Genomic DNA, 14548 nt, shown 5'->3' with positions numbered 1-14548 from the left:
CTGGAAGATTTCTTCTTCTTCACTACTTCATTTTGCTTATGTTAAAACACAGGCTTTTTCAAATTCAACACTTAGTCAATCCCTTGGCTGGCCTCACTTGGTATGGCAAGCTTATGCTATAGTCTCTTAACATGTACATAAATAACCACTTTATGAACCAGGCACAAAATGAAATGCAAGTTATTTAAAAGCTAAGGACACGAGAGCCTAAATTTCCTATACAGGAATTTGCCAGCTTACTCTAGAAATAACTCCCTTGACCCATGGTAGCCAAAATACAAAAGTACTGCCTTCACGTTTATAATTTCATTCCAATGACTGTGAAAGCTAATGATTCTTAGGGTATATGAGAATCTGAAAATGTTGTTTCACAACTATGTACTTCCTACTCATTACAACAATCATAATAACCTGATACAGAATACTTTTGAAACCATAAATTTATCAGTGCATAGAAAACATATGTTGTCTCCACATGGGAATACATTAAAAATATTATTAAAATTGCTCTGGAGTTTATACTGCTACAATTTATAGCGGTCACTTCACAATTGCTAGTATACTGGTAGTGTACCTTGACTCAAATATTAGTGTATTAAAGATCTAGTGTATATTTTGTAGAAGAAAAAGATATTAACTTCTAAAATAATAGCTAACTTAAGCCTTGTATTTTTCATTGCTGGTACTTGCCTAGAGTATCACATTACAAGTTCTTCAAGAGAAAGGGATTTTTTTGGCTGGCTTACTGTACAAAACACAAACTAGCCAAAAGGTATTAAATGTAATTGAATTTTTAAAATAACAATTCACAAAGAAATTAACAAGTGAAAATTATATCTACCCAAATTCCCCAAATGTTGAATTTAAAGGGAGGCACATACATACTCTCTAAAGTTCTAGGGCGTCTTTGTTTTGAATGTAATTTCCCAAGCAGTACCCTTCTTCCAGAAGGGATTGACCACAAGGGTTCAAGATTTATAAAGGCTTTATAAGTCTCTGAGGCTGTTCAGGGATAGAGAGCAGCCATAAGATTTCCAAAAGAAGTAAGTGATACTACTCTGGGTTTCTTTTCAACATCTCAAAGCACTTCCCAGACTTATAGGGAGGGTTGTTAAACACTGGAATGGGTCTGGAATAATTTAAATATGACCATATCTAAAGGTGGAGAGCTAGGCACTGTGGTTTATTAAGGGCTCATCCTGCTCAATTATTTCTAGTAGTCTTTGACTCTAGGCAAATACATACAACAACCTACCCAGGCAAAAAGGAGGCCTTCTTTTCTAAAGTTGAGACCCAGCGAGACAAGGAGATCTGCCAACGTGCTTTCAGCATGTTTCTGAGTAAGCCAGGCACTGGACCCAAGTCTCTTCATTCTTGGTCTTTGTTCTAACCACCAGACCACACTTCTGTTTTATGATGATGATGATGATAATACCTTCCATTTGTAGAATACTTTATGGTTTCTGAAGAGCTTTTATATAGTTTCAGAAGGAATAGGTAAGTGTCCTGACACTGAGGCTTAGATGAGTTCACCTCAGAAGAAGAGGTCATGGAATTGTAGACTTTAGAGTTGGAAAGGGTCTTAGATATTTAATCCAACAGCAATCCAAAGGAAAAAAAAAGTGGGCAGCTAGGTGGCTCAATAGTGGGCCTGAAGTCTAGAAGACCTGAGTTCAAATCTAGCCTCAGGAACTTACTAGCTATGTGACTGTGGGCAAGTTGCTTAACCTGATTTGCCTTAGTTTCCTCATCTGTGAAATGAGCTGGACAAACCACTCCAGTAGTTTGCAAAGAAAACCTCAAATGCGGTCACAAAGAGTCAGATATGACTGTAAAAAATGATTAAATGAATAACAACAACCTAAAAGATAAATCTCCTTACCAATCACTCTGTCCTGTGTTAGGCAATGAAGAGAGGATGGACCCTGGTACCCTTATTTAACAATTGATAAGGAACTCATTAATCAGTCTCCCGAAGCAGTACCTGAAAATTAAGCTAGGAATTCTATATATCTAAAATGTATTCTCATTAGTGGGGGTTAAATGAAGAAATTCATCCTATATTGTTGCTCTCTATCAAAAAAAATCAGATAGAGTTAGGGAACCAAAAATAACATTTTTTTTTTAAAATGAGCATGTAAAAATATAAAAAAAATGTGATAAAAATGTGATTTCATTGATAGCCTCCACTGAAACACTTCTACAATCAATTCAGATTTCAATCTTCTCTGCAGTTTATAGTCTCAGAATGCTTCCCCAGGGCACCTGAGAAGCTGAATGATTTATCCAGGGTCACACAGTGTGTCTGAAAGATGGGATTTGAACCAATGTCTTCTTACCTCCAAAAACAGCCCTCTTTCTACTACCATAGATATAGTAATACTTGATGTGTAATGTTATTCAGTCATGTCTGACTCTCGATGTCTACCATGTCTACCATGGGGTTTTCTTTGCAAACATACTAGAGTGGTTTGCCATTTTCTTCTCTAATGGATTAAGGCAGAGGTTAAGTGAATTGCCCAGGGTCACACAGCTAGTAAGTGTCTGAGGCCAGATTTGAACTCAGGTCTTCCTGACTCCAGGCACAGTGCTCTATCCACTGAGCCACCCAGCTATCTCCTGTGTAGTAAATAGATATAATTCTAGCCCAAAACCAACTTGTAACTAAGAGAGAGAAGGAATGTCAGCCCAATTACCAAAGTCTTGGATTTTGCTTGCCCCTCTTCTACTAGGTGGTGGTATCCATGGTTCACCGGCTATAAAAATATACCTATCATTTATATCATGCTATATGGTTTGCAAAACACCTCACATGTTACCTATTCTGATCTGCACAATAACCCTGTGAGGTAAGGTGCTCTTACTACTTCCAATTTTACAGATGAGGAAAGGGAGGCTGAGAGAAATTAGGTGACTTGCCCAGGGTCACACAGCTAGTAAGTGTCTGAGGCCAAATTTGAACTCAAGTTTTCCTGACTCCAAGTCCAGCTGCCTTTCCAGAGTCAGGGTGGCCAAGTCTCAGACACTTTCTATCTAAATAAAAGTCCATACTACATGTGGACCAGTTTTTCTATGTTAGACAGCTATCTATATTACATGTTGCTGTTGTGTGTTGTTCAGCCTTCATTTTCAGAGGACCAGTGACATCACATGTCTTGACTTGCACATGAATTGGATTCAAGTGAGGCAGAGTTGCACAAAGTCGTCAGTCTCATCTCTCCCAGAGTCACTGAAGTCCAGTGACAAGACAAAAGTCAAGACAACTGATGATGGCCCGGGATGCAGTGGATGACCTTGGCATCTTTGATGTCTGACCAAACTCTAAGCGCCCCAAAGCACCTGATTCAGCTGCCTTCGTGGCTGCTAGAACAAATTGTTCTTGTCCACCCGTTCCAGTGGGAGAAGTCTTCGTGTACTTGGGGTAGACACCCCACTAACTCACCGACAGGTTTGAGGCCTGTTGGTTACCCTCAAGCTGCTTTAGCCCATCTTCTCAAGTTTAGCCCAAGATAGTTTTACTAGAGTATCGCTGATGGGCATGCCACAGCTTCTTGGAGACACCAAAGATGGATAAGCAGCCCTGAAAACGGCTCGGCAAGTCCTCACACCAGAGATGTTAGTCCTCCATCCACATACCCCATATAGAGTACATAAGGCAAACAACTAGGCAGGTAATTCCTCCTGTATTCCATCCACCACCCCTCTACTATCAAATCTCTTTAAATTCAGAGAAAAATCACTCTTATCCATCTGATCCAAAACCCTAGTTTTGTAGGGGAGGTTAAGTGAGGCCCAACCAGGCTGCCACTTGTTCACAGAAATAGGATTTAAATCCTGACTTGAGCTTCTTTTCTCATGTGGCTCCTCTCTTTACTTAATTGTCCCATTCTGTTCTACACTTCCTGTTCTTACCCAGCGCATTTAAATACTTTAACTCCAAAACCTCCAAATCCAACTTTTCCAATACCAGTTGGGTCTAACAATCCCTATTTGTGGCGGAGTTAATTTAAAAAAATAAAAGTAAGCACATACTGGCAGGGGCAGATCTGTGCCCTGTTTAGTTTGTAACTCTGACAGTGCTGGACCAAGACTGGCCACACAGTAGGGTGCTTATTAAGTATTTGTTGAATCGAATTCTCTAATCACTTTCAGAGGAATATCTTGGCATCTTATAATGACAAGATTTAGACACTGGATGTTTTAATAACTATAATAACATATATATCTACATTGCTTTAGAATTTACAAAGTATGCTCACACACATTTCTTCAGTAGTCTAGAAGTAATGGGCATGAATGTGTTCTATAAATTCTAAAGCTATATACATCATAATTTCATAATAATCTTGTGAGGTAGATAGGTCAAAAATATTGTCTTTATTTTACTTACTCTCTCTGGGCATCAATTTCTTTTCTTTCACATGTAAAAAAAATTTTAAGAGGATTAAATTAGGAGATTTCCAATTAAATTAGGTATTTTCCAATTGAGCTATTCAACTGTGCTGACCAGGTTCAGTGCAAATTCATGTCATGTAATTTCAACTGAGCACTCCCTGCTATATTGCAATACTTTTATTCTTTTGGGAACATTCACACTCTTCACAGCCGTGGTTTCAAACTTCTTATCTCTTCAAGCTTCCTATCCCTTCCCTTTTGAAATAGGGAACCCCTTGGTTCCCTCTTTCAGTGAAGGAGGGAGGGAGGGAGGGAGGAAGGAAGGAAGGAAGGAAGGAAGGAAGGAAGGAAGGAAGGAAGGAAGGAAGAAAGTAAGGAAGGAAGGAAGGGGAACTTCCTTCTTACTTCCTAGCTATTTGAACTCCCTCTTCTTGTCTGTTCTACACTCTGTTCTCCCTCTAGCCCTCCTCCTTTCTCCATCATACCCTTCACATCTCCCAATTTTTTTCATCTCTGCTATAGCCTCTGACCAAGAATGGCTCTTCTTGCCAAGGCATGATTCAATGGAAACTGCACTGAATTTGGAGTCAGACAATCTATAATCCCACCTTTGCCAATTAGTGCCTCTGTGAATTTGGCCATACAATTTAACCTTTCTGGGCCTTAATCTTCCCAGCACTAAAATGACTGGGTTGGCCTAGGTCACTGCTAAGACCTCTTTTAGCCCTAAGCCTCTAATCCTACTTATGCATTTGACTACATTCTCCTCATATCACCTAAGGGAATGCACTCCTTTGATCATCCTCTATAATTTGTTTTCAACCCTTTCTTATCCACTAATTCATCTTCTATTGCTTATGTACAAAACCAATCATTTACTTGCAAAAGTCTTTCACAAAAAAAAAACAACTGATCTAACCTTGCCAGACTCTCAAGCTATTAAACTATAACCTTTTGCAGTCAAATTATAAGGGGGGAAAATTATCTATATGGTTGCCTTCCTCACCTGTCTCTTCTCAAATCCTTGCAGTGTATCTACTGACTCAGACACTCCACTGAAGCTGCTTTCTCCAAGATAACTAAAAGATTCCTTAAATGTTAAATAAAAAGGTCTTTTCTCCACCCCGCCCCAACCCAGTTTTCACCTCAGTTCTCCTACCTTTCTCATCACTCTTCATCAAACTGCTTTATTTGATCATCCCTATCCAGCACTTACCCTCTCACCCTGGCTCACTTTAAGACTGTTTCTATGCTGGGCCCTTTTCTTATTCTCGATACCCATGGCTATGCTCAGCTTTCATGGATTTCAGTTATCATTTCTAGGCAGCTGCAACCCTAATCTCTCTCTTGATCTCCGCACAGAAGCTGTTCCAATCTTTTCTTATCTCTTCAAGGCTCCTTGAGGAGGCTCAATAAAGTAATTCTTTCAAAAGTTTATATTGTACTGAAAACTCACACCGTCAGCAGTCTGCCATACCTTTTGGCTTGGATATCTCACTGGCACCTCAAATTCAGTATGTCCAGGATGTAACCCATGACTGACCCTCTCTCAACTCTCCTTTATTTCAACTTCCCTGTTACTATTAAGGGCACCACCAGCTTTCCAGTCACCCAGATTCACTTGGATTATCCTGACTCTTCAGTCTCTCTTATCCCTGTCCTGGCCATATCCAATCAGTTAGCAAGTCTTAGTGGTTGTAGTTCTTTTTTGGGGGTGGGGCAGGGCAATTGGGGTTAAGTGATTTGCCCAAGGTCACACAGCTAGTAAAAGCGGGTGAAGTGTCTGAGGCCAAATTTGAACTCAGGTCCTCCTGACTCCAGGGCCAGTGCTCTACTCACTGTGCCATCTAGCTGCCCCAGTAGTTGTAGTTCTACATCTGTCTCATCTATCTCCTCTTCTTCACTCACAGTCACTTCCCCCCCCCCACACACACACACACAACTGAAGGCCTTCTAATTATTCTTCCTGTTTCCAGTCTCTCCCCTTTCCAATTCATATTCCACACAGCTGCCAAATAATCTCACCAAAACACAGGTCTAACTATATCATTTCCTTCTCTAGTCTTCCACTGCTCCTGATGGCCTTTAGGATAAAGTAGAAACTCCTTAGCTTGGTATTTCAAAATCTTTACCACCCTTGCCTCAGCTTACCCTTCTAGACTTTTTCTGCAATAATCTCTTTCATAAACTCTATATTCCAGCCAAACTGGGTCTATCTGGAGTTCTCCAAACTTGCAATTCCATATACTATACCTTCCTTTCATTTAGGCTGTTCCACCTTTCCTAAAGAGCAACTAGGTGGCACAGTGGATAGACTGCTGGGCCTGCAGTCAGGAAGACCTGAGTTCAAATCTAGCCTCAGATACTTACCAGCTTTGTGACCCTGTTTGCCTCAGTTTCCTCATCTGTCAAATGAGCTATAGGAAAAAAAATGGCAAACCACTCCAGTATTTTTTACCAAGAAAACACCAAAGGGAGTCACAAAGAGTCAGACACAACTGAAGAGGACTGAACAACCTTCCCTGAAATGCACTCTTCTGACCTCTGCCTCTCAGAATCCTTAGCTTCCTCCAAGGCACAGCTCAGATGGCACCTCCTACAGGAAACCTTTCCTGATTCCCCCCTTTGCCAGTCTTCTCTCCCTCATCAAATTGTTTTGTATTGATTTATCTGTTTAAGTGTTTTATCCCCACCCCTACCCTCCAATCTCCAATAAAATCTAAGCTCCTCAGTGCCTGGAACTGGTTTTGTTTTTGTTTTGCCTTGTAGATATTTGAATAAATGCTTATTGAATTAGATTGTATTATGATTTTCCCAAGGTTCATGCAGCTAGTAATATAAGAGCTGGGATTCAACCCTCAAACTTCTGACTTAAGTCCAGGAAGCCATTCCCTTATTTTCAGGCTCCCAACCTGTGCCCTCTGCTAGTTGGAGGACTGTGGCCTCCCTCTCCTACAACAGCTACCCTGTGGAAGAAGGGAGGGACATCGACTTGCTGAACCTAGACTCATTCTACTTCTTCCTTTGCTTCACCCTCCTGCACTTATTTTTTTGCTGTCATTGAGATCTCCATTCTCTTTATCCCTTGTTATTTTCTTAGGCCATTACTCCTACTCTGATTATACTTTCCTTCCTCTCCCACCTCAAACCAAGAATTAGCCATTTCAACTCAACGCTTTCTTGAATGCCTTGTGCCCTCCTGTCCTGTTGCCCCACTTCTCTTGTCTCTCTCTTCCTTGGATCCCCCTCCATTTACCACCTCCACCTCACTGACAAAACTGTTGAACAAAGCTGGAGAAAGTCTCTAATGAGCCGACTGGGCACATTACAAATTTGTAATGTCAGATCATTGCATCCTCTACCATCCCCTCTCTTTCTCTAATCTTGAACCTCTGCTAGTGCTTTCTCTACTTCCTACAACCATGCCCAAATTTCCATCATCCTTAATTTTTTTAAAACTTTCACTAGACTCTACCATATACTCAAGCTGCCATCCTATAGCTCTCCTCCCTCACTCAGAAACTTCATCCTAACCTCTGCCTCCCCAAAGCCCCCTCTGCCTTTGAGATGAAGTTCCAGCCTCCACCTTCTGCCATGAAGCCTTTTCTGATCCCACCATCTGCTAGTGCCCTTCCTCTGAAAGAAACTGGTATTTAACTACTTTGCATAAATTTCTATTTATTCATTTTACATTTATATATTTCTATATGTACTTGTATCCCCCATTAGAATGTAAGTTCATTGAAAGTAGAGGTTGTTTCATTCTTTGTACTTGTGTTCCCAGTGTCTAGCACCAGTGCCTGACACGTGTTGCTGATATTCGACTGAACATTAGTCATGTCTGACTCTTCATAACCCCATGGACAATAGCTTGCCAATGCTGTCCATGGGGTTTTCTTGGCAAAGATCCTGGAGTGGTTGGCCATCTCCTTTTCCAATGGATTAAGGAAAACAGTGGTTAAGTGATTTGCCCAGGGTCACACAGCTAGTAAGTGTCTAAGGCCAGATTTGAACTAGTAACATCCTGACTCCAGCCCCAGCAATCTATCCACTTAACACCTAGCCGTCTCCTGATTCATAGTAGGCACTAAATTAAAAACAAAAAAAATCCAACTGTTGATTGACTGCTTTTTAACCATACCACTTCTAGTCAATGTCCTCTGGAATGGGTAGAAAACATCTATTAGTCTAACTCATATAGCCTTAGAAAAGGAGTTCTTAACCTGAAGATTATTTATTTACTTTTTTTTTTAAAAAAAGTGATACCTGTTTTTCAATATAAGTGGTTTCTTTTGTAATTCTATATATTTTATTTTATGCATTCAAAAACATTAGTCTGAAAATTGGTCCTTAGACTTCACCAGACTGTTAAGGGGGAAACAACATACAAAAAGTTAAAAACATCTGTTGTTGTTCAATTGTTTCAGTTACATCTGACTTCCTGACCACATTTGGGGTTTTCTTGTCAAAGGTACTAGAGTGGTTTACAATTTCCTTCTCCAGCTCATTTTACAAATGCGGAAACTGAGGCAGACAGGATTAAGTGACTTGCCCAGGGTCACACATCAAGTAAGTATCTGAGGCTGGATCTGAGCTCAGAAAGATGAGTCTTCTTGACTCCAGGTCCAGTGCTCTATCCACTTTGCCACCTAGCTGCCTTTTAAAAACATTTACCTTAGAGCTATAGGAATTCCCATGGACAACATGTCACCCAACAGGAATATGGAAACAGGCAGAGAGAACCAGTATGGTGAGAAGAGCACTGGACTAGAAGTCAGAAAGCCTGGATTTTAACTGGGGCTCCATCATAAATTGGCTGTATGATCCTAGCATTTCTCACTTCATCTCACTGGGCACCTTCTTAATCACGTAAACAACCAAAACTTATCATTTATATCTTAAGTTCTCTTTCAGTTGTAATATTTTATGCTTCTGTGCATCAATTCCAAAATTTATTTTATACGCTTTGCCAAATGTATATGACTAAGCACATGGCAAGAACCCCAAAATACTGGTTTCGCTATGAAGACAGCCATATGTGAATCTGATGGATCCAAGTTTCAATCCCAGTCCTAGCACACTAAAGCCATGAGGCCAGAAGCGTATGAAGTGAGAGTGAATGACCCACTGGAAAACAGAAATGAGTTATATGAATTTACCACTTCTAGACAGTTTGGAGGGAATGGAGAATGGGGAGTGGCTTATTCATCAGGCAAAAGTCTTACCTTTCCCCTAGATAGGTCACTAGTATCGGAAGTCAGTGGTTTTTTAGCTTTTAAAGGCTAGGTAGCTACTTGGATAGTCTGGAAGGGGTGTTGGACCAAATCCCAGAAGCATATATAGCACTTAGGAAAAGTACATTCTGGATAGAGTCAGTATAATTTTTAATAAATCAAAACCATAAATGTATCTATTTTGGTTGACTTACAATAAGGTGAAAGCAGCAATTTACGGTCCCTAATTTATTCTTATGGCAGTTTTCATCAAACATACACAACCACTATTTCAGTAGAAGCCCACCTGCCTCCATTCTCTCTGGAACCTAAGTCAGTGGATAAAGTTATATAAACAAAGTGCAAATAAGGAGAAAGAGAAGTAGTTCTTCTCCTTCCTAAGAAGAATTCTCCCACCTCTGTTCTCATCTATCTCCCTGCTGCTTCATTCAGGACCTTGCTCCCTTCCTTATTTCTTCTTGAATCTTCCTTCTCTCCTTCACTGGCCCACTTCCACTTGCTTACAAAAACACTCAGATTTCCCCTTAAAACAACCTTCACTTGACTTCTGTCTCTCTCTTACCACCATCCCATTTCCCTTTCATTGCTAAACTTTTTAAATAAATTATTTTTATCAAGATCCTCAGCTGGTGACAAGAGGTCAGCTTACCCTGCAAACATTATGGAAACCAGCAGAGAGCAGTGGAGCCCAACTAACCGGAAAACACAGGAAGAGATTGGCCCAGACAGTCCAGGAAGTATGGAAACCACAGGGGAAGCAAAGTATTGAGGAAGGCAGGCATCTGTTTGGAGGTCAGTCAGTCAGCACTTTCTGGGCACCTACTATGCGCCAGGCACTGTGCTAAGCACTGGGGATACAAAAAAAGCAAAAAGTAGTCTCTTCTCTGAAGGAGTTCCCTGTCTAATGGGAGAGACAACATGCAAACAGCTATGTACAAAAAACAAAAACCTATGTACCAAAAAAAGAAAGTTTGTATGAGAAACTGGAGATAATCAACAGAGGGAAGGCACTAGCATTAATGTGGATCAGAAAGGTCTTCTGGTAAGAGGCACTGCATCACACAGGCTCAGAGATTTAGAGCCAGGTGGACCTAGTTCAAACTCTTTTTACAGCTGAAGAAGTGAGGTGGTGAAAGGTGAGGGTGGGGTCCAATTATCTGCTCAAGGTCATAGGGGGAACAAGTGACAGAACACAGGTCTTCTGACTCTATGTTCAGGGGACCACACTGCTTTCTCCCTTTCTGATGAGGAAGACAAGTATAACCACATACCAGAGTGGAATCAATGTAACTGTAAGCTGGGGACTGAAAAGAGATTAAACTGAAGTGGATAGTCCAAAGAGAGCTAAGGGAATATGAGTCAGAAGCTTGGTCAAGCTGGGCAGGGATGGTGAATGTGGGTCACACAAACATCAAGTATTAGAGCTGAGAGGGACTTCAGAGGCTGCCTGATCATCCTCATCATTTTATGCTTTTGGAAACTGAGTCTCAGTGAGACAAAATGAGCCAGGTCACACAGCTAGTTTAGGGAGAACCAGAACTAGAACTTATGACATCTCCCCCTCCCACCTTAAAGGCTCTTTTCCACTACAAGCAATCTATCCAATAGAAATGTAGATAGAACTGTCAGCTAAAAAGGTTCAGGTGGTTTGTGAGCTTCCTCTGGACCAGCACAGTGGTCCCACCCACTCCATGTATCTAGGGTATCATATCTGTAATCCCTTCAGCTGCTTCTAATTCCTGACCATCCACTCCCTTTTTAACCCTTTGCATTCTGAGTCCCATTTTAGTGCTCCCTAGCTCGCTCCCTCGCTCCCTCTCTCCCTCTCTCCCCCTCTCTCCCTCTCCCCCTCTCTCCCTCTCTCTCTCTCTCCCTCTCTCTATCTTTTTCTGTCTCTCCCTCTCTCTCCCTCTCTCTCTCTCCCTCTCTCCCCCTCTCTCCCTCTCCCCCTCTCTCCCTTCCCCTCTCCCCCCCTCCCTCCCTCTCTCCCCTCCCCTCTCCCCCTCTCCCCCTCCCTCCCCCTCTCCCCCTCCCTCCCCCTCTCCCCCTCCCTCCCCCTCTCTCCCTCCCTCCCCCTCTCTCCCTCCCTCCCGTAATCAAATCAAATCCCATGGTGTTTGCTAATATTTCTCCTCCTCATTGTCTCTGCAACAAGTAGCAATGCCAATCATCTCCTTCCTTTACATACATCTTTGAAACATTAACTTTATGAAAATAAATCCATGGAGCATTAAATTATATTTTGTGTCTCTTCAAAATCCCTTTTTAATCTATTTTTATGGGACTTGAAAAGCCTAGTTAAGAATTCAAAAAAATTTAAGAGCAAACTTCATATTTTGCAAATATAATTTAATTTTTAATTAAGAGATTTAAAAAAAACAAGTTTTTATATATGTATATATACACACACATTCTAGAGTTATGTTTTAAAAGACTTACATTTTCTAATATATAAAAAAAACTTGGAAAAACAATCTTGTTAATTTCTCTCTGGCAAACCTTGAGTGTATTCTATTCCAATAAATGGGTCATTCATAGTATTTTAATAAGAAATTAATTCCAATGGATAGAACCCAAGAAGAAGACTCAGGAAACTTGGGTTCTAATCCTGAATTCCCAACTAACACCGTCATCTACTTTGGCAGGTCAGTTCAATATTCTGTGCCTCAATTTCATCATTGCATCCCTTGCTTCCTGGGAAGACAGAGACAACTGCCACAGGGTCTTGGATTCAGAGCTCATTTAAATACATATCATTAACTTGTGGTTCACTATCACCACCTGGAAACCTCCACATTCCAATGCATCTAACACAATAATGCCAAAGTACTAATCTTAATATAATGCTTTAATCATATTACTCCTCTGCTCCAACCCTTTCAATGGCTCCATACTACCTACTGAATAAGAGCCAAATTCCTTTGTCTATCATTCAAGGTCAGCAGAAATGTGCATTTATAGCTTTATTTCACCTGTTTTTCAACAGTAAAATGGGGGCGGGGAGGGCAGAATAATACTTGTACCACTAACTTCATTATGTTGGTATGAGAAAAGTGCTTTGTTAACTATGTTGTTGCTCAGCTGTTTCATCATGTCCAACTCTTCATGACCCCATTTGGGGTTTTCTTGGCAGGGATACTATAGTGTCTTGCCATTTCCTTCTCCAGATCATTTTACAGATGAGGAAACTGAGGCAAACAGTGTTAAGTTGTCCAGGGTCACAGAACTAGTAAGTATCTGAGGCTGCATTTGAACTCAGGTACTCCAGACTCCAGGCCCAGCACTCTAGCCACTGTATAACCTAGCTGCCCTTACTACCTAGTACAGGGATTAACTTCCATCTTTTACAGATAAGGAAACTCAGGTCGAGAGATTAAATCAGTTGCCCATCCTAACAGAGCTTGGAGGAATCTTGAGCCTTGGTCTTCCTGATTCAAGTCTAACATTATGCTTCACTCTCACCTATCACATTTGATTTTTCATTTTAGTTACTTGGACAATATCTTTTCCTCTCTCTACTGGACTAGAAAATTTCTAAGTGAAGGGCCCACGTAATATTCATCTTTCCATTTCATAGCACCCAGCACAGTGCTCTGCACGCAGTAGACAGTTGATAACTGTCTGTCGAATTGCATCATAATTACACAGACCTTTGGATGGCACGGGATAGTGGAGTTACAATATTTGATTTTGCAACATATGCTAATGTGTTCCTAAGACACTACCATTTCATTTTCAAGAAACTTCATTCCTGCTACTGACCTTCCATTCAAGCATCTCCTCAGAGAGTAGGATGCTCCTCCTCCACAGGTCCGGGAACAATCACTCCAGGCACCCCAGGCATCCCAGCCACCATCCTTCTCTTCATCTGACCGTGTAATTCTTGATGTCTACAAATAGGGCAAAAAAGGACAAGGAATAGAATGTAAAATTCCTGTAAATATGTTCAAGTCTTCTGGGTCCTCCCCGCCCTTCCCATCTTTTCCTATGGGTATCCAAAGGAAGTGAAACATCTTTGAAATGTTTAACTTTTAAAATGATTATTTTCTCATGAGAGGATGACGGCAGAAAATAACTATCAGAACCTAGGGGCGTTCTAGCAATGAGTAGTATAATTTGATTAAGGCCAAATTATTTTCCCTTAGAACATATCTCTGAGGCAAAGAAGGAAAAAAGAGGTGTTATAGGTGTACCTCATTTGACTGAAGAAATATGCTCCTTGGAGCTTTTTGTAAAATGAATTTTTGTAAAGGGCATCATTATACTTTGCCACCCAGAGATTTACATTGTAATTTCAAACATGTGTTCCCCAGGGAGAAAACACTGGACCCAAATAAAACATAGTAACATTTCATTTTTCCATCTCCACTGGGGATGGAAATTCCACAGGAATGAATTTTCCAGACAAATGAAGTTTACCCCTTTAAGCACCAGGATTTGTTTCAGTTTAATCATTTTAGATGGAAATGAGGAGGCAGAGTGGTGGGGGAGGTAGTGGAGTTTGCAGTTCAGAGGATCTAGGTTCAAGAACTGGGTCTGTACATAAGTAGCTGTGTGACCTTAGACAAGTCACTTAGTGTCTGTGCATTTCAATTTTCCCAATATGTCAAAACTGGATGACCCTTGAGTTTTCTGCTAGTTTTAATCTATGAATTATGTCCATGAAGTCTACACTTTCTGGCTTCCTGGCGTAGAGGGTTGCGGATAAAAGGATAGGGGCTAGACCAGGGGTTTCATCAATACAGGGAAGAAATGTAGGGTGAGGAACTAATGCTACCAATGCAGGTCTGCACCTTTTGGGCAATTTATAGTCTTAAGAGAATTGCATAGATCATAGGAGTCAAACTCATAGCCTGCAAGCCAGAAACAGCCCACAAAACTCCAGAATTTGGCCCAAACTAGATTAAAATGTAATTGGG

At 40.8% G+C, this 14548-nt stretch overlaps 1 protein-coding gene across 1 annotated transcript in view; it reads right to left on the bottom strand.

The window, feature by feature from the left end:
* The window catches only part of ADAMTSL3 (ADAMTS like 3), a 563622-nt gene that overhangs the window by 309419 nt on the left and 239655 nt on the right, over positions 1 to 14548 (bottom strand). The window contains exon 4 of the mRNA XM_036737163.1: positions 13392 to 13519. Coding sequence (XP_036593058.1) covers positions 13392 to 13519 — 128 coding nt within the window. The remainder of the gene's footprint in view (positions 1 to 13391; positions 13520 to 14548) is intronic.

This window comes from Trichosurus vulpecula, chromosome 8 (assembly GCF_011100635.1).
Source record: "Trichosurus vulpecula isolate mTriVul1 chromosome 8, mTriVul1.pri, whole genome shotgun sequence".
In the NCBI taxonomy this organism is placed as follows: domain Eukaryota; kingdom Metazoa; phylum Chordata; class Mammalia; order Diprotodontia; family Phalangeridae; genus Trichosurus; species Trichosurus vulpecula.
The sequence above is the reverse complement of the archived record's forward strand: the minus strand, read 5'-3'. Positions and strand labels throughout refer to the sequence as shown.